General features: G+C 48.0%; 1 protein-coding gene across 1 annotated transcript in view; it reads right to left on the bottom strand.

Moving 5' to 3' along the window:
* Window positions 1–2,874: 2,874 nt before the first annotated feature.
* Window positions 2,875–23,429, bottom strand: part of ACAN (aggrecan) — a 67,133-nt gene continuing 46,578 nt past the window's right edge. Inside the window, exons 12-19 of the mRNA XM_079127529.1 lie at window positions 18,154–22,074; window positions 17,218–17,331; window positions 9,668–9,781; window positions 6,554–6,712; window positions 5,919–6,001; window positions 5,185–5,329; window positions 4,183–4,365; window positions 2,875–3,756 (exon numbers count right to left, since the gene is read on the bottom strand). Of these exons, the coding sequence (XP_078983655.1) occupies window positions 3,680–3,756; window positions 4,183–4,365; window positions 5,185–5,329; window positions 5,919–6,001; window positions 6,554–6,712; window positions 9,668–9,781; window positions 17,218–17,331; window positions 18,154–22,074 (4,796 nt within the window). The 3' untranslated portion in view covers window positions 2,875–3,679. The remainder of the gene's footprint in view (window positions 3,757–4,182; window positions 4,366–5,184; window positions 5,330–5,918; window positions 6,002–6,553; window positions 6,713–9,667; window positions 9,782–17,217; window positions 17,332–18,153; window positions 22,075–23,429) is intronic.

Genomic DNA, 23,429 nt, shown 5'->3' with positions numbered 1-23,429 from the left:
AGGGGCCCGGCCTCCTTGGTATCACAAACCCTCCAGGGGATTCTGAAAGCCACTAGCTAGATGGTTGTTCCACCAATTACAGATAGTCTCTGACTTAAGATATTTGACTTATTATTATATTTTTGGCACTGGAGGTTGAACTCAGGGGTGCTGTAATACTAACCTACATCCTCAGTCCTTATTTTTTATTTTGAGACAGGGTCTTTTTAAGTTGCCCAGGTTGGCCTTGAACTTATGATCCTTCTATCTCAGCCCCCAAATTGCTAGGATTGTAGGTGCATGCTACTGTGCCCAACTGACTTGTGATTTTTTTGGGGGGGTGGGTTATTTGGGATTGAACTCAGGGGTATTTGACAACTGAGCCACACCTCCAGCCATATTTTGTATTTTATTTAGGGACAGAGTTCCAATGAGTTGCTTAGCACCTTGCTTTTGCTGAGGCTGGTTTTGAACTCCTGATCCTCTTACCTCAGCATCCTGAGCCACTGGGATTACAGATGTGCACCATTGTGATTTTTTGAACTTACAATGTTGTATTTGTCAACTTCACCTTACTATAACAAAATACCAGAGATAAATAACTTGCGAAGAGAAAAGGTCTATTTTGGCTCATGTCTTTGGAGGTTCTAGTTTAAGATTGAGTGACCAGTTCTGGACTTCTGGTAAGGTAGCACATCAGGACAGGTGTGTATGGCAGAGAAACAGGCTCACCTCATCATCCAGGAAGCAAAGAAAAAAGACTAAGAGGGTGGTGTTCCACAATACCCATTCAAGGACCTGTCCCCACTGACTGAAGGACCTCCCAGAAGGACTCACCTCCTAAATGTCCACCAGCACCTCTCAATAACACCACCCTGGGAACACATGGCCCTTTGGGGACTGTTCAACATCCAAACTATAGCAGATGGCATGAAAGCAATAAACATTCAGCAGAAACCCTACTCTGAATTTTTTTTTTTTTTTTTGTGTGTGTGTATGGTACTAGGGATTGAACCCAGGGGTGTTTTATCCCTGAGTTACATCCCCAGCCCTTTTTATTTCTTATTTTGAGACAAAATTAAAAAGTCTCGTGAAGTTGCTGAGGGTCTTGCAAAGTTGCTGGTGACATCCTTGAACTTGCGATCTTCCTACCTCAGCCTCCCAAGTCCTGGGATTATAGGCGTTCATCACAGTGCCTGGCTCCTATTTTGAATTTTTAACTTTGATCTTTCCCTGGGCTAGTAAAATGTGGCCCAATCCTCTCTCACAATGCTGGACAGTGGCAATAAGCCAAAGCTCCCAGTCACGCAATCATAAGGAGACATAATAGATATTCTAGTGTACTGTGTTGCTAAGCTCTAATGTTTGGTAGGGTATATACATTAAGATGTGTTTCTTTTATCATTTTCTTTTTTTTAATGGAACTAGGGATCACACACAGGGCCTTGTGCAAGCTAAGTACTCTACCACTGAGCTATGTCATATATATATATATATGTATATATATATATATAAAATTTTTATATTTTATATATATATATATACATATATATATATATAATTTTTTTTTTGCGGTGCTGCAGATTTGAACCCAGGGTCTTGTGCTTGCAAGGCAAGCACTCTACCAACTGAGCTATCTCCCCAGCCCCTAAATATATTTTTGACTTAGGACATTTTCAATTTATGATGGGGTTTATGGGACTATAACCTCATAAGAAGCACCCATAGTCAGTTAATTTATTCATTAGTTACATAATTATTGAGTCCCTACTATTTGACCAGGTCTACGCTCTTTGCACACTCATTCTTTCCAGAGCTAGAAGTAACCTGGAAACATGGTCACCAGCAAAGTATGCACGTACCCGCACCTGAAAAGATGCTGGCACACAAACTCACGTGGGCATGCACTAAGACAAGGCCTCAAGGGCACATGGAAGAGGGAGATGTCATGAGGGGGCACCAGGAGGACACTCAGGGTCTGGCTTGCACACTCCAGCTCTACTCTCAGGTACCATGAACAGTTAAAATTGTTCTTACTGGTATATTTTTCCCCCAGTTTTGGAGAATTGAACCTAGGGGTGCTCTACCACCAAGCTACATCCCAACACTTTTAATTTTTTTTTTTTTTTTTTTTTTTTTCTGCTGGAGATGCATGCTAGGCAAGCGCTCTACCACTGAGGTGCATCCCCAGTTCCTTTTAATTTTATTTTAAGGTAGGGTCTCGCTAAGTTGCTGAGGCTGACCTTGAACTTGTGATCCTCCTGCCTCAGCTTCCTGTGTGGCTGCGATTACAGATGTGCACCTCGACACCCAGTGTTTCACTGGTCTCTTACAGCCCACTTTTTTTGTTAGCAGTTAGGTGACCGGTTTGCCCCCAAAATGTGTAAGCAGGATTCATTGTTCCTAGATTGTCTGCCATTTTTTTTCCCTTCGCTCTTTTAAACCCTGAGTTTTCCCGGTTTTTGGAGTTAGTTTACTAACAGTGTGATAGCAAAGAACCAAACTATGCAAGGTGACCAGATGTCTCTCTTGTTCCTCGGCAGAGCCCACTTGCACATCCACACACAGTGCCACCACTGATACATTATGTATATGACAGGCGCCCCCAGGTACACTCCATATTCATATACACACATGTGCAGAATCCATCAAACACATTGCCACTCTCATAAAAATAAAGCACACCAGGCTGACTGTCCCAGGCTCTGAACAGACAAGAGTCACACAATGTGGGGTCATTTGATCAAAACATGTCCCCATTGGCACTATTCCTCAGAGCCTTTGGCAGGCCTTAGATTGCAGCTGCCTTCTCCTTAAATCGAAAAAAGGGAAAAGAAAAGAAGTAGATCTCTTCCAATGTCTTTATTATTATAATTATCATAATCTTTAGTTTTCAAAAATATAAATAGGTGCACGGAACCCTGGTGCCTGCACGGTCCCGGGGGTGGGGTGGGGGTGAGGGGGTGGGTGGCACTCCCTCCGGAAGGAAGTGCCCCCACCCAGCCCTGCCGAGAGGTTGACACCTGCTAGGGTGGCAGACCCAAGTAAGAGGACACTGAGAGAGGGACCCTTGGAGGGAGGGCGACCCCCATGCTGTGAAGATCCCTCTGCTGGCTCTCTCCTGCCTGCTGACCCCTGGCCAGCTGGACCCCCGCTCCCCAGGCTTCTACCCCACACAGATGGTGCAGCCCTCCTGGCTCCTTTTGTCCAATACATTCAGCTGCGGTCCGGTCTGAGTCCTTCAGGCCTCTGCCCTCCACCTCTTTCCGACCCCTCCTCCCTCCTCCCTAGCTCTCCCTGGAGGTGAAATAACCAAAGATTGTACTGCTCTTGGGTAAAGTCAGGAAACAAAAAATAATCTTCTTTATTTAACTTAACCCCTTCCCTTCTCCCCCTGTCCCTGCTCTGGTCCCTGGAAAGGCACGATGGGAGACTGAAGAAATGTCTCTAAACTGAGTCCGTGGGTTACAATAAGTCTGCTTTGCTTTGGCATTTGGGGGACAAATTGGATGAGGTTTTGGTGATTTGGGGATGGGGTGGGGGTGGGTGCATACACAATGTGGGATTCGTTTTTTTTTTTTCCTTTAATGGGATTCCTTGTATGACAAAAAGTGACAAGAGAACACCATCTGGATGGGATGCACTGTCTGCCTGCCAGGCTCCTGGGCTCAGCATCCTGGGCGCGTCCTAGAAGCTCCCCTCAGTGGGCTGTGCTGGGGTTGCTCCTCCTTGGGGGCCGTGAGCTCCGTCTCTGTAGTCTGCGCTTGTAGGTGGTGGCTGGGGTGAAAGGAAGATGGGAAATATCGGTGAGCGGGGAAGAAGTGGGGTTAGGCTGAGGCGTCCCCACTCTGCCTCCTCTCCTCTGGTGCCCCTCACTGCAAAACCGTGGGCTTAGGATGTCAGCCTTCAGCTAAGGGCATGCAGGCTGCTGTTGAAAAGGAAAGCAGGTCACCAGTTTTCTGTTTCCTCCTCTCCATGAATGTGAGCCCTCTCTGGGATAGGCTCCTGGCCTTTCCTGAGGCAGGGGTCTGTGATCTGTGACTGAGCAGCCCCATGACCTCACCACCCTTGCTCAGTCTCAAGGATGATACAGGATCCCCAGGAGACAGCAATCCCCTGCTGTCCCCTCCTGGGGATAAGGAGAAGGCAGTGCTGGCAGAATCCAGCTCCAGTCCTTCTTAGTGGTGGGAAGGTGATGCTCACGGTCTGTGCAGGTGATCCGAGGCTCCTCCCAATGCCCGCTAGGCTGGCACCGGATGGTGGGCACATGGCGCTGGACAAAGCCCTCTGTGCACTGGTATCGCACCAGGGAATTGATTTCATATCGGTCCTTCTTCTGTCCAAAGGTCCTGGCATGCTCCACCACAGGGGGGTCACCGCAGGCCACTGAGGGGCAAAACACCCTTTAGAAAGGGGTCTCTTGGGGCCTTCTGTGACCTGTGGTCTATGACAAGCTCAGGGCCCAAGGCACTGTGGGGAGGACACTGAGCTCCACCTGGTGGTGGGCCTTGTCTGCGGGGAAAGGGGCATTTTTACCTAGTGCCAAGAATTGGGAGACTTCTGGTTCTTAAACCTGGGTTTTTCAGTGGAAAAGAGCAACAGGAGGGGAGTACAAAGAGGACTGTAAGGCCATGAAAAAGAAATGGAGAAAGACAGGGAAAGAGGGGTAGAGCCAGGCAGACCACCTGGGACTTCTTTATGAAAACATCCAATTCCAGGGAAAGAGGGACCCTGAGGATGGCTGTGGACACAAGGCCATGAGCAGGAGCTGGTAGGTAAGTACATCATACCAGCACTTCAAGGTCCTGAGGGATTAGGGCCTGACAACTCTGTTTCTGTGACAGATGGACTTAGGAACCCCAAAGAGAGGGAAACTCCCAACCCAGATGCCATCACCAGTGACTTTCTACAACTGATATCCAAAGTATATCAAACTGATACACTACAGTAAGTGTGGAGTGACCTTCACACTCTCCTGTCCCTGTGAATGGTCCCTAGGAGCCAGCTTGCCCTTGCCATTGGCTCTGAGATGATGGTGCTGGAAGGGGCCTCCCAAGTCAGTTTCCATCTGCTTTTAGAGAATGTCCCCACAAAACACCAGTAGCTGGAGGATAGGGATACACCCGGGTCACATAGCAAGAGCCTCCCTTAGTGCAGAAAGTCTTGATCCTCTCTGCTCTGAACCCCCTCTTGGGCCCTGCTCACCTGTGCCCTTTTTACATGTGAAGGGCAGGTGGTAATTGCAGGGGACATCATTCCACTCGCCCTTCTCATGCCATATCATCACCACACAGTCCTCTCCAGTGGCAAAGAAGTTGTCAGGCTGGTTGGGACGCCATTTCTCAAATTGCTGCAGGCAGAGGTGGGGAAGAGGTGAGGAGAAGGCTGGAGCCTCATGGCTTGGCCTGTCCCTACTTTCTTCTCTTTCATTCCAACTTCTGGCTTGTCACATTGGTGAAGGCTGCTGGGAGTCTGGTCAGGGTTGTTGGAGGTGCCATGGAACCCATGGGCCCTCTGGGGAACTGGGCACACATCTGGGGTCTGTTCCTTGCCAGAAGCTCAGAACTCCCATGAATGGAGCCCTGAGAGGAATCCACCTGTCACATCTGCAGCACTGACAGCTGCGCCCCCTCCCCCACCATACCGTTAATTTGGCATCTGTCTTGCTTTCCATCTCTGTGGGCAAGGAGTCTCTGAAGTGTTCACGTGGCCTCTCATGGTAGTTTGCTGTCATTCATTCCTTTCTCTCTGACTCCCTGCCTGGCTTCATGCCTTCTTTCACTGTTTCTCTCTGGGCTTGGTCCCCAGAGAGAAACGAGGCATAATCCCTGCCCTCAAGGGCTCCTGCAGCTGCTCAGTAAGTGTTTGTACCTGATTCAAATAATCTCTGGGGGTCTTTATCCTACCCCTCCCCTCTGGGCCACCAGCTGTGAACTCACCAAGGGGTGTCCATCTGACCAACGGAAGTCTCCTTCGATGGTCCTGTCATTCAGGCCGACCCACTGGTAGTCTTGAGCATTTTCTGGAGAGGGAAGTTGGGTTTGGACCTGGCATTGGACACCCTGGAGATGTCTGAAAATTGGAGCTCAGGGGATGGAGTGAGGAAGGAGGCAGGTGGGCTCCAGGGTGTGTACCACCTGCTTCTAAGGTCCTCACGAGGGTCTCAGCGCATGCAAGTTTGGGGTGCCCGTTGGACTACCTCCCCAAGCTAACATGGAAGGATGACAGCCGCAGAGTGAGTCTGAGACCGACTCTGGTGAAGTACTCTCTGGGGAGCAATCAGAGCTGCTGACTCCAAAGGTTTCTGTCTGCTCCAAGGGAACTAGAGCTACAATAATGCCTTCCCTCCCTCCTAGCTCTGCCACGCTACAGCCTCACTGGGTCCATTCTGCTAATTTATTTATTTATTTTTTCCTTTCTTTTGTTTGTGGTGCTGGATGGAACCCAGGGCCTAGTGCATGCTAGGTAAGTGCTGTCCCACTAAGCCACGCCCCCAGTCCCCAACTCTGCTAATTTCTGACAAGTGAGACCCTTTGCCCACGTGACTACTTTCCTCAGCCCCTGCCACACTCACTGTTGACAAAGTCCTGCTCCTCAGGGGTGACAATGCTGCTCAGGTGTGCTTGATGCTCTCGACACCGTCTCTCAGCATCCACCCAGGTCTCACGGTCAGGGAAGTGGCGGTAACAGTGTCCTTGGAACTTGGTCCAGCCCTCCTCGCATACCTCCTGGTCTGCAACACAGGTCAGGGGTTTGAAGTGGGGTTCAAGACCCGTTGGGGATGTGGTTGCTTCCAGTTTTATGGCATGGGTTCCTAGATTCACCCCTCCCTGAGCTCTCAAGGGAAGGAACAGGCCCAGCTGGGAACATGCTCCTGTGGAGCCAGTGAGTCCTGGCTCCCCCAGTGGCCTCTGACTAAGTCTCTGGAAAATGTTAGCGCCAGGGACTTTTCTTTCCCTGATGTAGTGCCACTCCCTGCCCAAACTTTCCACCTGCAGGTGCATGCTCTGGAGGGCAGACAGAGCTCAGTGGACCAGTTCAAAAAGGTGGCAGGTTTTGAGATTTAAGGCAAAACATGGTTGTGAGAGGCTTTGGGAAGAGGGACTGTGGGAAGCAGTTGGAGGCTTCAGAGCGGGCAGGCCTGGGCACAGTCTCCTTCCCACAGAACCTTGGTGAGGAAAGGAGCAGAAATAAGTCTGTTTTGGTTTTGAAGAAGACTCAGAATTCTCAGGCCTTCTATCAGAGATGCCTCCGGCTGAGCACTCTATCTGCCTCTGAGACAGCCAGCCAGGGGTCCAGTGATCCAGGGCTTTTGTTTTATTTTATATTTTTGTGGCTGATGGGAAGAGGAGAGTAACGTCTAAATTTGTAATGAGTTCTCTGTTCTGGAGAAGGGGCTGTTCTGGAGGCCTTGGAGCAGGCTAGAGGGCAGAGGCAGGGATACATGGGAGCCAGCTCCCTCAGGATGGAAGTGGCGATTCTGAGTGTCAGCTCCTAACTCTGCCTTCATGATGTGGCACTGGTAGTTTTAAATTGGCCCTGGTGGGAGTATTTGCCCCAAGAACTGGCAGATGCTACCCATCAGGGCTCCTCCTTCCTCTGTGAGAGCCAGTTGTCAAATGTCTGATGGTGCAGCACTGGACAGAGGGAATTCCAAGTCCCTCTCACCTTTCATCCCATGGGGCCTCCCATGTGAAGGGCTCCTCCTAGGTGGAGGACTGCCGGCCCAGGTGGAGGATCCTGGGGCCGTGAACGCTTCAGGATGTAGGCAGCCTCCCATTGGATGCCACCAATCTGGCCGTGCCAGAAGGGAGGATCGGCGGTTGAGGGGAAGGAGTCTTAGCATGCAGGGTGGATGATTGACAAGGGAGGAGGACATGACTTGGGAAGAGTGAAAACAGGAGAGGGGAGGCCAGTAGTCTGAGAAGAAAGAGGTGAAGTAGCAGGAGGAACTGTCAGCAGGCCTTGTCCCCTGCTACCAATGCCCTGCCAGGGGATGAAGCAAAGGTCTGGAAAGCACTGGAGAGGTCTCAGAAGTAGCTCAGCACCATAAGGACAGAGATTCCACCACAGGCTGACTTGTGGGGTCAGTTCTTGGGCCACCTCAGTGCCTGTGGGTTGACCTGGGCAGGCAAAGCTGGAGTGTGCTTGCATGGGGTCATGCAGGATGGAGGCTTTGGGGAGCACAGACAGAATTCCAGGGTGACTGGGAGAGGCTGCAAGGTCAGAGTGGAGGTGTGAGGCACTGTGAGGTGGTGAGGACTGAGGGCTGGCGTGGGAGAAGAGATGCAGCCTTGCCTCACAGGGTACCCAGGCCCAGGGCCCCTCTGAGAGGCTCTGGAACAAAATCTCCATTCCATCAGAGTTCAGAGCCCTGTGACAATCCTGCCTTGATTCCTGAAGAACCTCTCCTTCCCACGCTGGAACCCCAGAGCTGTTGTCCGTGTGGACGTTCCAGACTCTTCTCTCTGGCAAAAGTTTTTGGTATCCTGGGGAGAAAATTCTGTAGCTCTCCACTCCCACCCAACTGATGTTGCATGAGAGGATGGTATTCAGGCCTTTTCTTCTAGAAGCCTTAAGTTCTTCAACTAGCCTGTAACATTGTCATTGTCTTCAAGAAACATGCAAATCTCGACTACCACCCAACTGCTTATGCCCAGGAGTTTCAACTGCTTTCTGGAAGTTTCTGGTATTCACCTTGAGAGTGCTTTGAAAAGAGCTTTGAGCTCCTGCACACTTCCAGGTGTGCATGAATCATTGCTACCCACACCTGAAGCCTTATCTCCTCTCTGATTCAGGAAGCCCATGCAATCCAGGGGACTGGGAGGAGAGTAGGAAGGTCCACAGGTGAGAGAGCTGGGGCTCAGCCTGGCCCTGGGAGGGTTCCTGGTACACAGGTGCAGAAACATAGGAGTTGGCAAGACCCAGGAAAGGAAACTCAGCCCCTGTGCCTTGCAGTGAGACTGTTATTTCTGGCCAGTCCTTTGACCTTGAACCAGGAAGGAAGAAAGGAAGCATGACCAACATGGCAGCTGACATGATGTGATGAAGAGAAGGCAACATGCAGCAGTCCCCATTCATGCATGACTTGAGCATGCTGGTGACACAGGAGCTCTCAGGCAGACCAATCATATAGCTTTCATCCAGGAGAAGAGCAAGGAACTTGGCTAGCATGGCACCATGGCTCCCAGTGCCATGGAAGAGCCACAAAAGTCCCACAGACAATAAAGCAGACACTGCCCATGACCAGGCTGGGAAGATTTGAGGCTGTCATTGGAGTGAGACACAATTGCTCCCACCCACAGTTTCCTTCAAGACAAGTGCACAGAATCAGCTTTATCCTCTTAGTCTGTTGCATTCACCAAGCTTGGTGGTGGCATCAGCAAGTCTGCAAGCCCCGGAGAAAGTTAGTGGTGTAAAGATTCCCAGAGCCCCACCTTCCAAAGTGCAGGCTACCTAGCCTACAGTCTCTCCTGTGGTCAGATCAGGCAGTGCTCCAGAAGAGGGTTTTCAAGGGGAAGAGCAAGAGAAAGAGTAAGAATCAGTGGGAGAAGCAGACTTCTGGTGGCTGTCCAGATGGATATGAGGCCCCAGTCAGGGCCTAGAGTCTGTGATTAGAAGGGGAGGGTGAGGAAGGAGGAGGAGGTGTAGCTGTTAGTAACATTAGCTGAAGCAGAGACGGCCGTACCGATCTCACACAGGTCCCCTCCGTAGCTGGGAAGGCATAAGCATGTGAAAGAGTCGATGGCATCCACGCAGGTGGCTCCATTCAGACAAGGGCTTGAGAGGCACTCATCAATGTCTGCAAGAAATCAAGGGCCACCATTAGGACTCCTGCCCACAATTCCAGCCTCACAAGCACTGTGGCCTCCTTATGGGTGGCCAGCCCTGCTGCTGTCCAGAGCCTGGGAAGGGGATTGGCTGGTTTTCCTGAGAACCATTGCTGCTGCTGCTGCTGCCGCCATCTTGGAATGCTGAACCAAAGATTCTGATGAGGTTTTTCTCGGATGTGTGTGATTCTTGATTGACAAGCTTGGAGCCCTGAAGCCAGGTTTCCCAGCGGGTTGAAGAGATCTGGTACTTCTGAAGCCAAACGCGTTATGTTTCTCCAAGATGTCTTCTTTTGTGCATGTTTCAGGAAGCCATGGAGTCTGAACTATGAACATAGTGGTGGGCAAGGGCACTGGAAGTCAGGTTCTTGAAGCTTGGCTAGAACTCTTTCTTTTCCTGGGATATTCACATGAAACTCACTAGGCTTCTTGGGTTGCAAACACCTTTTGTGTCTTCAGTAAATAAGATTTGTAAAAATGAAGCTGGCATCTTTTTCTTGGGAGAGGGACTAAAACCCTGCCCAATATTTCCCCATGTAATCTTCCAGTTTAAGGCCACAGAAGGTGGATATCTCCAGTGAGTACAATTTCTGGAAAGGCTTCATCCTGTGAGTGGGAGGCAAGCATTTTGAAGCTGGCCATGCGCTCAGTGAGTGGCTGCTTACCAACCACTCAATCCTGGGAAACAGGCAGGTGTCCATTAAGTTCTTCTTCTCAACTCAGCTCTTCTTCCTTCTGTTCTTCTTGTCTAAAGATTTTTATTTTCTGTTCAAACATCTTTGTAGAAATTCAGTTGGTAAGTCATTGGCCTTTGCCTCAACCTTTCCTTGATTTACCATAGTGAGTACTGAATCTTCTTTTCTGGTCTTTCTGAGAAAACAGAAGACCTGGGGGAATTCTTCTGCTCTCTGTACTCCAAAGCTCCTGCTGTTATTTCTCCTGGGCTCCCTGACTTGGGACAAGATGATGATATTATGCAGCTCCTCTTGTCAGGATATCAGTAAAATTCTGCAATAAGTGGGCTCCATTGGCTTATGGGGCACCTTGCCAAGCCTTGGTATGTGCAGCTGTGTTTATGCAATCTCCAGGATCCAATGGCATGTTTATGGGTGGTATCCATGTGAGCAGCTAAGCCCTGGGCTGGGAATAGGACCTCTAAATCTTCAATATGTTCCAGGACTTAGTTCTCACCTCCATTAAGAGCAAACCAGACCTTAAAGTCAATCCTCTGACATGACAGCAAAAGCATCTTCCTCTGGATCTTCAAGTTTGTGCATTGTGGACATCTTCTTGGCCAAAGTTGGGTTTGTGCAATGGGTAACCTGAAAATCTCTGGTACTCAAGTGTCTTGCTCATCCCATGAAGTGCCTTATCTTTGTTTCTCAAGTATCTATCTTGTCCCACAAAGTCCTGAACTTCATTTCAAGGAGTGCAAACCATGGATTAGAAACCAACAGTTCCAAGTTTGGAACTGTTCTGAGCAAACTCAAAATGCATGGAGGAACTGATTGAAATCCCAGCATGCACTTGGATTCCCAGCATGCACCAGGATTCCCAGCAGCAGCAGTAGCAGCAATAGGTCAGGTCAGTCAGCAGGGTGAAGCTGGGGTGGCTCTCCTGCTTCAGGAAAGCTGTATTCTCTTTTGTCCATTAGCATCATTATGGGAGGTGGGCAGCACTGGGAATGAAGCAAATGTAGGCGCTAAAGCAGTTGTATAGAGCAGGGGACGGGGTGGCCTCTGGGGAGAAAAGCCAGACATCAACCCTGAGGTTTCTGGTCAACCACTGAAGAAAGGGTGGCAAAGGTGGGAGACCCAGAAGCAGATCAGGCCAGACAGATTCCAGCTGTCCCAGAGGCTTGGAGATTGTACCTTGTACCTTGCCCACCCCCAGGCTATGTGAGCTCCAGGGCAGTGTTGTTCTCCCTGAATTTGGCCAGGACACCAAATCTGAGAAGGTTACAAGGATAGAGGGAACCAATTTCTGGGATCAGAAGTTTTTTTTCTTTTCTTTTCTTTTTTTTTGTAGGAGGGACAGAAGGGTCACAACTCTGAAGACCAGAGAGCCTGTGGGAGCTACTGGGGCAGTTTAGAGAGGCTGAGTCTGCATCTTCAGCAGGAAGAGGGCTGGTATCCTGTGTGGAGCTTTCTTATTAATCACTCAGTCCTGTGCACCTCATCTCCTCTTTATTTGGCTGCAAGAGCCACTCTGAACCTGACTGTCCACCTCTTTCTGTGAAGGGCTGTTAGAGCATCTCTCAGCTTCTGGAACTGACAGAGGAATAGGGCTGGGTACCGTTGTGAATTCAGATTGCGGATGTTCTACACAAGGTGATAGGAAGTGGAGAGAGGGAAGGGCTTTGGGCAGTAGAAGACATCATAAAGGAAGAGTGGAAAGGGGGAGAGGACCAAGATCTGCAAACAAGCTTCTCTGAGCCAGATGCTCTAACATACACATGTTATCCTCCAATGACCCAGTGGGTGTAGACATCATGATGCCATTTATAGGTAAGGAAACAAGTGAAGGGACTTGCTTATGCTGGCAAATAGGGGTGACAGATCCAAAGAGATGGGGGAGAGAGTAAGAAAATGAGACTGGATGGTGGAGGGAGAGAGACACTGTGGTCCTGGACTCTTGGTAACTTGTTACCATTTCCTCCAGAGCCACCAAAGGTTCACTCCTCATCACTGAGCAGGGAGTCTGGATACTGTCAGGACTCTCCGACTCCTCTTACCACTATTATAAGCAAAAGTGATGATTCGTACCTCAACGAAGCCTTCCAGTGGTACCTCTAACATAGGAAAGAATTGAAAGCTCCCTTGTGACGTCTAAAGTAGTGGAGATACTTGGAAATAATCACTTTGGTGTCTGAATTGGAGACCTCAGGCCTCTACCTTGAGTACGTCTTGTCCAGCTGGATCAGAGCCTAGATCAGAGCCTAGGACCTCCAAGTGAGCTGGAGTTTATTTGGCTCATAGAAAATGCTGAATAAAGAGTGACGAGTGATTTTAGCAAGTGATACTTGACTAAATGGTTTGCTATTCATAAAGACTACAATATGAATGGTACTCTTCAAGTTATTCAGTGTACAACCTGTTCAGCTTATCTTTCTAAGACAAGAATGGACTTTTTTTTTTTTTTTTCTCCAGGACATAATTTCCCAGGATAAGGATTGGTGGTGGGGATTCCCTCAAGAAGCATAGAGAAAATTTCTTAACTCAGTAGATGCTCTGCACCCTGCAAAAACCTAGGACCAACCAGGATGAACAGACTTGACTTCTCGTTTATACTGACTTTCTTGTTGGGGCTCTTACACAACTGAGGGAAGAATTATAAGAGTATTTTTATTAGTCCCAATTTGATTTTAAAATAAAAACAATTAAATTAAAACAAAATCATTAAATTAAAAATCATAAAATAGCATACTATTATTAAACTGAAATCTTCTATATTCTAAAGGTTGGTTTTGAGTACAGTTTTAATATCCTGCTCAAATTCAATTAGTTGCCTGTTAAAAGCTGACCATGGACTTTTTGGTTGAGTCAAGTCAAGAAGGTATACTTCTAACTTTTTACTTTTCACTTATATCCCTGTATTTTTCACTTTCTATGAAAGTACTACTTTCCCAGGGATAAAGGTTTCACTGAAATTCAAATGTATTCCCTAGAGGAAGAGATAGTGCCAGAACATAAATTAGAACTCCAAACCAAAAAAGTGAACAATGCCAGTAAAATAGAAAAGAGGCTGATTAAGTTTTAAGTTTATAAAAAAAATTTAAGTTTATATCCTTTTAATCCAGAAGTTAAGAGAAGCCCATCCTACCCCAGCAAGACTGAAAATCAGATTTGAGATTTGATTAGAACAGTGCTTTTTCAATCTTGGTTGTACATTATAAATCAATGGGGTAGTTAAAACCAATCTTTTTTTTTTTTTTTTTTTTGGGGGGGTGGGTACTAGGGATTGAACTCAGGGGCACTCAACCACTGAGCCACATCCCCGGCCCTATTTTGTATTTTATTTAGAGACAGGGTCTCACTGAGTTGCTTAGCACCTCGCTGTTGCTGAGGCTGGCTTTGAATTTGTGATCCTCCTATCTCAGCCACTGGGATTATAGTTGTGTGCCACCATGCCCCGCTAATCTTTTTTATTTTTTAATGCAAAGTTTTTAAATTTTTAAAAAACTGCTAGTGCTAGAGGTTCTTTCCAGACCAACTGAATCAGAAAATTGTAGGGAGGAGCCCAAGTATGATGCTTTTTAAAAGCACTCCATTGATTTTTAAGCAGCAGCTGGGAAACCTAAGTTAATCCTCATAGGTACTTCAGTAAGTCGGGGAAGATGCTGATTTTTAAGTGGGTAAGAATAGAATAGTCCTACTTTTGATTGCTAAGGAATCTGAGCATTCATTAAATAGATGTTTATTTTGAAGTCAAAAGCACTGATTAAAAATGTATTAATAACTTGTTTATGGAATAATGACTAAACAAGATGACAGAGATTCCCAATTATTTCTTTTCTTTTTCTTTTTTGTATTGGGGATTGAACCCAGGAGCACTTAACCACTGAGTTACATCTCCAGCCCTTTTTATTTTGAGACAGATTCTTGCTAAGTTGCTGAATTTGACCTGGAACTTACAATCCTCTTGCCTCGATGCCTTCTGAATTGCTGGGATTACAGCTGTGTACTACCACACCTGGCTCAAATGTTTTTTATAGGACTAAATATAGCCTCTCATTCCATTGCTAGGTAAACATCTCCCTTGAATATTAAATATTACCATAGAATTCCACAAAATACTGCATTTGGTACCTGTGGCCTTTAGAGGCCATGGTGTCTTTAATAGCCTTTGATTCCTGATTCTAGGGAAAGATGGTAGGTAGTTCATCCATGTATACTGGACACCTTCTATAATCCCATGAGCTACATTGAACAGGAGTAACTGGGGATCCCTACAACCTGCTCTTTAGGGATGCTAAGTTTTTTCTAACTAGTGTCGTGAGAGATGATGTAGGGGAACCAATTTTTATTCATTGCCTCTTGGCCGATGTTATACTCAGATGACCCTTACTGCAGTGTTCTCAGCCCTGGCTGCACATTTAAGTCATCTGGAATTTAAAAGCCCAAATGCCACAGGCCACAGGACCATTTCAATTAGAATTCCTGGGTCTGGGTCCTAGGTATTATATATATATATATAATATATATATTTGAAGCTGAGAACCACTATCATTGATCCCTGTTGTCAAATGAGGAAAGCAGAGGCTTGGCTCTGGGTGTTGAGCAGACTGACACTGATTCCATAGCCCCTTTTTATTCTGGCTCCCCTGAAATCTCCCTTCAGCTTTTTGTGACCAGTAACTTGTTGTTATTATTGTTTGTTTTTTTGATACTGGGGATTGAATCCTGGGGCACTTTACCACTGAGCTACATTCCCAGCCCTACTTTTAAAAAAATTTGTTTTGGGACAGGGTCTCCCTAAGTTGCTTGGGACCTTGCTAAATTGCTGAGGCTGGCCTTGAACTTGAGATCCTCCTGCATTCAGCCTCCAGAGATGCTGGGATTACAAGCATGCACCTTTATGCCCAGCAACCTGTTACTATGTTTAAGATGGAGTTTCTGATTTAGCCCAGTGTGTTAAACAAGTGAATTGAGACTTTGATTCTTGATTCAACTCGCTTAGTGGAATCAGGCAAATGAATTAACCTCGTAGAGTTCCAGTTTCAAATAGGAATAATTACCAACCTGCTCACAGAGCTGTTGGGGAAGAAATCTTGGGAAGGCCCTGAGGAAATATGCAAGATCAAAGAAAGGTTGCCCTTACAACAGAGTAGTTAAGTTCTACTGTCATCTGCTTTTACTAACTTCAGGGCTGCTAAGGACATGCCTTGTTTGACTTCTGATACTAGTGTCACATGTTTTGCCTCAAGTATCATGTTGGGAAGGAGCTGCAAGAATGTTGGCACATGCCTGTGACCCTAGCTACTTGGGAGGCTGAGGCAGGAGGATTGCAACCTGGAGGCCAGCCTCAGCAACTTTGTGAAGTCCTGTCTCAAAATAGAAAATAAAAAGGGCTGGGGATGTAGCTTAATGGTGGAGTGTACCTGGGTTCAATCCCCAGTACCACACACACACACACACACACACATATGCACACACAAAAGAAAAGAGTCACCCATGGGGTGGAGAGGTTTGGCTACAGTCTGTAAACACAGCAAAAATATTGTCCCCTGGGCAGTAAGGAGGGTTCGCTTGCTCTTGCCTTGGCCAGAATGTCCTCAGGTTCCACCCTGACATGTGGCAAGAGATTGACTCCAGTGAGGGAAAGAACAGATGATATCTGACCTAATGCTTATGTATATTTACTATAGAATTGCCAGGTCTACAGTACATTATATGAGTATATAATATATAGTGATGTGTTAATTTTCACATACAGTAATACATACAGACTCAGAGCCTTTGTGTATGAAGTAAAGGCTATTGGATGCTGAGTGCCTGGCAGTCCTTGCCTGGCAAATCTGGAAGTGGTTGTTTTCTTTTCCCTGGAATTCATTTCTCCAATTTTGTGCATGTCCTAGGAATGAAGCCCTTTTATGAAAAACCTGACTTGGGAGAGAAGCTGGGAACAAGGACACTGGGCCATGGAAAGAGCTAACCCAAGCCTAGGAGCTTGATGGTAACTGGGAACCTCTTCCATGTTGAAGAGATGAAATGTCATCATGGCCTTAGGCCTTGGACGTGTCCACAGAATGACAGGTGGATTCTGACCACCTCCAATCAGAGGATCCCCAGGCTCTTTACCCGTTCCACAGGCTGCTTGACCACGGCAAAGCACAAAAAGAGCTTCCGGGGTGATGGGTGCCCATGGGAAACACACTGCTGGGTGTGACAGCACTGTATTGCTTCCTTCAGGACAGGAAGGGGACCCAGATGCCACCTGGACCCATACACTGAGGGAGCTGCAGAGGCTTTCTTGGTGGAGCTCACCCCACCCGATACAAAACAGCCCCCTTCAGAGACAGAGGGACGTGTCCGGCGATACCAGCACTCGCCCCAAGTCCGAAATTTCTTTGAAGTCTCTTTTTTATATTCAAAATCCAAGCACATTTTGAATTCTACTCATAAAATAGCCATTGACCTGATACAAAAGAAGCTGCTTGTCGCCTAATTATTTAACTTGACTTTTTTTTCTCCTAAACCTCCTAAACTAGTGGCTCTGGGAAGCTGTGTCGTGTTTATCCTGAGGCCGCCCACGACACTCCTGCTGTTGCAGACCTCCCCTTCTCAGTCTGCGAAGCCTGAGCCACAGGTGGCCTGGGTCACCTCCTGCCTACCGCTCCTCCTGGGGATGGAGGAGTCAATCCATCCAGTGTCCCCACCCGCATCCCCATGGCCCACGAGGTTCTTACCTATATCACAGTGCTCGCCAGTGTGGCCAGGGGGGCAAAGACATATGATACGTCCCTCTGTCTCCTGGCAGGTTCCAACGCCACAGGGCTCCTCTGCACAGGACCTGGCAGGGGCTTCAACCCCCAGGGAAGAGGCTGAGTATCAAGAACACAGCCGTCTGGGGGCCGGTGCAGTCTCTAAGACTTTTCAGTTGGGTCCTGAGATCCCTAAGCTCCATGAGGGTAGCTTCGGGTCAGCTTGTTTCTGGCTACTTGGTCCCCAGCATCTGGGACCTTGCTTAGCACAGTAGGAGGCACAAGGACTCCCAAACAAAAAGCAAAGGAAAAGCAGCTACTGGGCCAGGTCCCCGGTTCCTGGTGGAGATGAGGCAGTCACAATCGTACAGGGGAGTGCCTTCCTGGGATAGGGTGAGGACTGAGGGTCTAAAGTCTGGACATGTCCAAAATGGCACTTCGTAGTTCCCTAAATTATGCAGGTTTTAGTCTGGCACAAAACACATAATCAGACATAAGATGTCATCAGCAGATTCACTCTCTCCTCTCACACTCACCCGGGGCCATGATGCATGAATAGAATTTCCAAGACTTTCTAAATAATCATTCTTTTCTTCCTGTGCCAAGTACACATAACTGAATTCACACATAAATGTTCATGAGACATAACTCCACTGTTAGGGTAATGGTCGCTAATCTTTGTAAAGGTGTACTGTGTGCAAAATATAATGCTTTATATTTATATTGTGTTTAGTTTTCTTGGTACTAGCCTTATTTTATAGAGGAAGGCTCAGAGAAGTTAAGACTCTTGCCTGAGGCTGTGTAGCTAATTTGTGGTGGAACTGTGCTTGGAAACTTAAAGCTCCAGCATCTTTCTACACCACAGCTGTCTGCAGTCTGAACTGCCCAGACACATTTAAAGGACAAAAAACTGAACAATACCTGAAATGGTAGACTCGGCTTCACCTGATCCCTCCGGAGAAGCTGGGATGGAAGCATCTGTTGGTGAGGTGGCTGTTCCAGCTGTTTGGGTCTCTTCTCCCGAGTATAAGGGACTTGAGGACTCAATTTCTAGATGTGCCTCTGCAGGGCGTTGGGTCTGCTGGTTCCATTCAGATTCTGGGATGCTGGTGCTAATGACAATATCCAGCCCTGAGGTATGACCAGACAGGTCTCCACTGATTTCAGTCCTGTTTCCAGAAGCCACAGAAGTGGCTGAAGGCATGCCGAATGCCTCTGTGCCTACATTATAGGTGGTGGTTGACTCTCCAGTCACTTCAGGGGCAGCAGACCCCTCCCTGGAGCCTTCCTGAAAAGTCCAAGGTCTGCCGCTCACCCCTAGGCCCGAGGCTCTCTCGAGGTCAGCTTCGTGCAAAGCAGAGGTGGTTTCCTGCAGAGTGGAGGACCCAGACACCTCTCCACTGGCCTCTCCACTGACTTCCGGGGCAGTAGATGTCCCCACTTCAGTCTCAGGATAGGCAGACAATTCGCTGCTGGCTTCTGGGACTGATGATGCTTCTGCTCCAGAACTGGGGAACGTTGGCATAGCCCCACTAATGTCCCCAGAGGCAGAGGCTTCCCCACTGGCCTCAAAAAGTCGGGGTGTGTATGTCACAGGGGATCTTTGGCCGAGTTCCTGGGAAACAACAGTTGGTTCAGTTATACCCTCCACGAACTCTGAAGTGATTAAAGTAACTTCTGGAAGTCCTGAGGCCTCTCCTCTAGTGCTTGTGTCTGCAGAGGATTCTCCACTTATATCAGTGATGCTGGAAAAGTCCCCACTAAAATATGGAGTACTTGATGGCTCTCCACTGGGTTCTACTAGCCCAGATTGCAGTCCACTTAGGTCCAAAGATCCAGAATGATCTCCAGACATGTCTGGTGCTCCAGAATGGGCACCACTGAGTTCCAAAATGCCTGAAGGCCCTTCTCCAGCTTCTTGGGCTGTTGGAGCCTGGGTTACAGATTCCACCAAAGTTCTGTCTATGAGAGAGACAGTCGGGAAACCTGATGGAAGTCCACTGCCATCATATGCTCCCGAGGGCAGGTTGCTCCCAATCTCAGCTCCAGAAGATTCTCCACTGATCTCAGTTACTCCACTTGGTAGGCCACTGAGTTCTGGAGTCTGGGATGTAAACCCACTAGAATCGATTATTCCAGAAGACTGTCCACTGACATCCACTACCCCAGATGTGCCTGACAGATCTGTCTCCCCGGAAGGGAGACCACTGAGTTCCACTGATCCTAAGCCTTCTTCTTCTTTAAATGTAGTAGGGGTCACTTCAACCAAACTGGTGTCCACAAATGTAATGCCAGAAGATTCCCCACTGCCACTCATGGCACCAGAAACCAGGTCTGGAATTCTGGGTGTTATCCCTGATGACTGCCCACTGAGATCAGGAACCCCGGATGTTTCTCCACTCTGGTCAGTTATGCCAAATGGTGGGATGCTGCCAAAAAGAACTCCAGATACTTCTCCACTGACATCTGGTTGTCCAGAGGACAGTCCGCTAAGCTCAGTTACTCCAGATGTTTCCCCACTGATGTAAGGAAACCCTGACGGCTGCCCACTGACCTCAGAAATGCCAGATGTTTCCCCACTGATGTCAGGAAACCCAGATGACTGTCCACTAACACCAAAGAATCCAGATGTTTCCCCACTGATGTCAGAAGACCCAGATGTCTGGCCACTAAGTTCAATTCCTGAAGGGAGTCCACTAGCACCCCCGCTAATGTCCAATTCACTGAAGGGCAGCCCAGATGTTTCTCCTGCACCACTAATGCCAATGGTTCCCCTCCCTTCCAGTTCACTTGCAGTGGAGGCTGTGACCACTTCTACCAATGTAGTGTCCACTAGGGATACAGTTGGAAACCCAGATGGAAGTCCACTAAACTCAGGCAGGCCAGAGGATGGGCCACTTCCAAGGTCCACTCCAGAATACTCACCACTAAATCCAGAGGGAAGACCACTTGCTTCTGGAGCTTGTCCACTTCCTACAGTTCCAGAAGGCAGCTTGTCAAAGTCCATGGTTCCAGAAGCAGACCCCACTAAGTCTTCTGTTCCAGAAGGTAAACTTTCTGAGGTTGCTTCAGCTCCAGAAGCTGAAGTCTCTAGACCTTCCCTTCCAGAAGGAAGTCCACTGAGGTCTTCTCCTACTCCAGAAGCAGAAATTTCTACACCTTCTCTTCCAGAAGGAAGTTCACTGAGGTCATCTCCTACTCCAGAAACAGAGGTCTCTACTTCCTCTCTTCCAGAAGGAAGTCCACTGAGGTCTTCTCCTACTCCAGAAACAGAGGTCTCTAGATCTTCCTTTCCAGAAGGAAGTCCGCCACTAAGATCATCCTCTATACCAGAGGCAGAAGTGTCTAGACTTTCTCTTCCAGTAGGAAGCCCACTGACATCCTCTATTCCAGAGGCAGAAGTCTCTAAAACTTCTTCTCCAGAAGGAAGCCCACTGATGTCCTCTACTCCAGAGGCAGAGGTCTCTATACTTTCTCTTCCAGAAGGAAGCCCACTGATATCCCCTACTCCAGAGGCAGAGGTCTCTAGACCTTCTCCTCCAGAAGAAAACCTACTGACATCTCCTTCTCCAGAGGCAGAAGTCTCCAGACCTTTCCCTCCAGAAGGAAGTCCACTGATGTCCTCTACTCCAGAGGCAGAGGTCTCTAGATCTTCTTTTTCAATAGGAATTCCACTGAGGTCCTCTATTCCAGAGGTAGAAGTTTCTAGACCTTCTTTTTCAGTAGGAAGCCCACTGAGGTCCTCTACTCCAGAGGCAGAAGTTTCTAGACCTTCTCTTTCAGTAGGAAGTACACCAACCTCTACTCCAGAGGCAGAAGTCTCTAGACCTTCTCCTCCTGAGGGAAGTCCACTGATGTCCTCTGCTCCAGAGGCAGAAGTCTCTAGACCTTCTCCTTCTGAGGGAAGTCCACTGATGTCCTCTGCTCCAGAGGCAGAAGTCTCTAGACCTTCTCCTTCTGAGGGAAGTCCACTGATGTCCTCTGCTCCAGAGGCAGAAGTCTCTAGACCTTCTTTTTCAGTAGGAATCCTACTGAGGTCCTCCACTCCAGTTGTAGAAGTCTCTAGACCTTCACTTCCAGTAGGAAGCCCACTGAGATCCTCTACTCCAGAGGTAGAAGTCTCCAGACCTTCACTTCCAGTAGGAAGCCCACTGAGGTCCTCCACTCCAGAGGTAGAAGTCTCTAGACCTTCTCTTCCAGTGGGAATCCCACTAAGGTCCTCCACTCCAGAGGTAGAAGTCTCTAGACCTTCACTTCCAGTAGGAAGCCCACTTAGGTCCTCCACTCCAGAGGTAGAAGTCTCTAGACCTTCTCTTCCTGAAGGAAGTCCACTGAGATCCCCTACTCCAGAGGCAGACGTCTCTAGAACTTCCCCTCCGGAAGGAAGCCTGCTGAGGTCCCCTATTCCAGAGGCAGAGCCCTCTAAGTCCTCACCTCCAGAGGGTAGCCCAACCTTAGGAGTGGTAGGCCACTCAATTCTATCTTCATCTCCTGAGGCCAGTCCACTTCCCACAGGCAGGCCTGAGTCCACTGTGGAGGTGACACCACTGGAATCAAGATCTCCAGAGGGTAGTCCACTTGCACTGACCCCCGAGGGCTGCCCACTGGAGTCAAGGCGTCCTGAAGCTTCTCCACTGCCTGTGAAGTCACCACTGATGTCAGGGGCTCCAGATACCTCTCCAGAGCCTGGCAGCTCCATTCCACTTGGCACAACTTGGGAAGGTGTGTAGGTCTCCTCTGAGGTGGAAGGCTCTTCTGGGACAGAGGGCACTGCAGTTGTGGAAGGGCCTTCTGTGCCTTCCTCTGTTGCCAAACTAGGGGGAGGCCATGTGGGAGGGATCCCTGGAGGAAAGGAAGAAGCAAGGTGAGGTATGAGCTTAGTAACTCTGAAACTGAACTCTATTCCTCTATTCCTGGAGTTCAGAGATGTGTTCAGGTACTTTCTAGTAGAATTGCTTAAGTGTCTTGGGAATATGCGGAGAAAGTGAAGACTAAGGAAGGGAAGGAAGCAGGGAGAAGCAGGGCACTAGGAAGCTCACGCACTATCCTCAGGGACACAGGCTATTCAGGCTGTGTTTTATGGGACCCTAGGGGCCACTATCTACACAAACCATTGGGTGTGAGGGCCACCACCGAAGACAACCAAGGTCGCCCTTCAAGTACTTCCACTTTATCATCTCATGTGAGTGTGTTCCCTGGATCTGCAGCACCAGCATCCTTTGGGGGCTTGATAGAGAATCAAATTCCCAGATCCCAGCCCAGCCTGGCTGATAGAGACTCTGGGGTGGGGCCTGGCTTGTCGTGTCCACAAGCCCTCCTGGTGAAGGTGAAGTTTGCTACAGTATGAGGATCCCTGATCTCAAGGCCTCCCTCCAAAGCTGGTAGGGTCATGGGGTGCTATTTGTAAACATGCATTCCTTTTTTCAATTCTGAGAGCCCCATTACAGAGGATTTGGAAAACAGAGAAGAAAAAACCCTCACCATTCTAAATAATCATAGTTAACATTCTTTCTTTTTTGTCTTGTTTCTTTGTCATTTAAAAACAACCTAACTGAATTTTGGGCCTTACACATGCTTTTGGGGAAAGATGCATCTGGGGCTGGGCTTTCTGGGCAGGCTCACAGTTTCCTCTTGCTCAGAGGAGAACTTTGGAGGGTATGCGAAGGGAAGTATAGCAGCTTACTAGACGATTATGGGTGGGACCCAGAAAAAATTCTATCTTGATATTTCTCTGTCTGTCTGTCTGTCTGTCTCTCTCTCTCTCTCTCTCTCTCTATATATATATATATATGCATATATATATGCATATATATGTATATATGTGGGTATACCCCCCACATAATATGTATATGTATGTATATGTATGTGCATATCTCAAAACACACTTGCATGACCATTTACAGTCATAATCTAGCATTTCTCTTTTAAATGCATTTAGATGACATTTTAAAAGCAAGTCAGTTGAAAGAAAAATTCGTGGTGTGAACAATAGTACAGACAGTTCCAGATATGGCTGAAATCAGCAAAGTGATCAGGAACTGAAGTTGAACTTGTCTACAAGGCTGCTGGAGCACTTTCTCATGGATAACTTCCTATGAAGAGTTGCCAGAGTCACACCCTTGTGCCCAAGAAGACCTGGCTATTCTTGTCCTGGGGGGCAAGAAATGGCCACAGCAGGTGTGGGCTTTGGGTGAGGT

Source organism: Sciurus vulgaris (genome assembly GCF_902686455.1).
Source record: "Sciurus vulgaris genome assembly, chromosome: 2".
NCBI classification, from domain to species: Eukaryota; Metazoa; Chordata; class Mammalia; order Rodentia; family Sciuridae; genus Sciurus; species Sciurus vulgaris.
The sequence above is the reverse complement of the archived record's forward strand: the minus strand, read 5'-3'. Positions and strand labels throughout refer to the sequence as shown.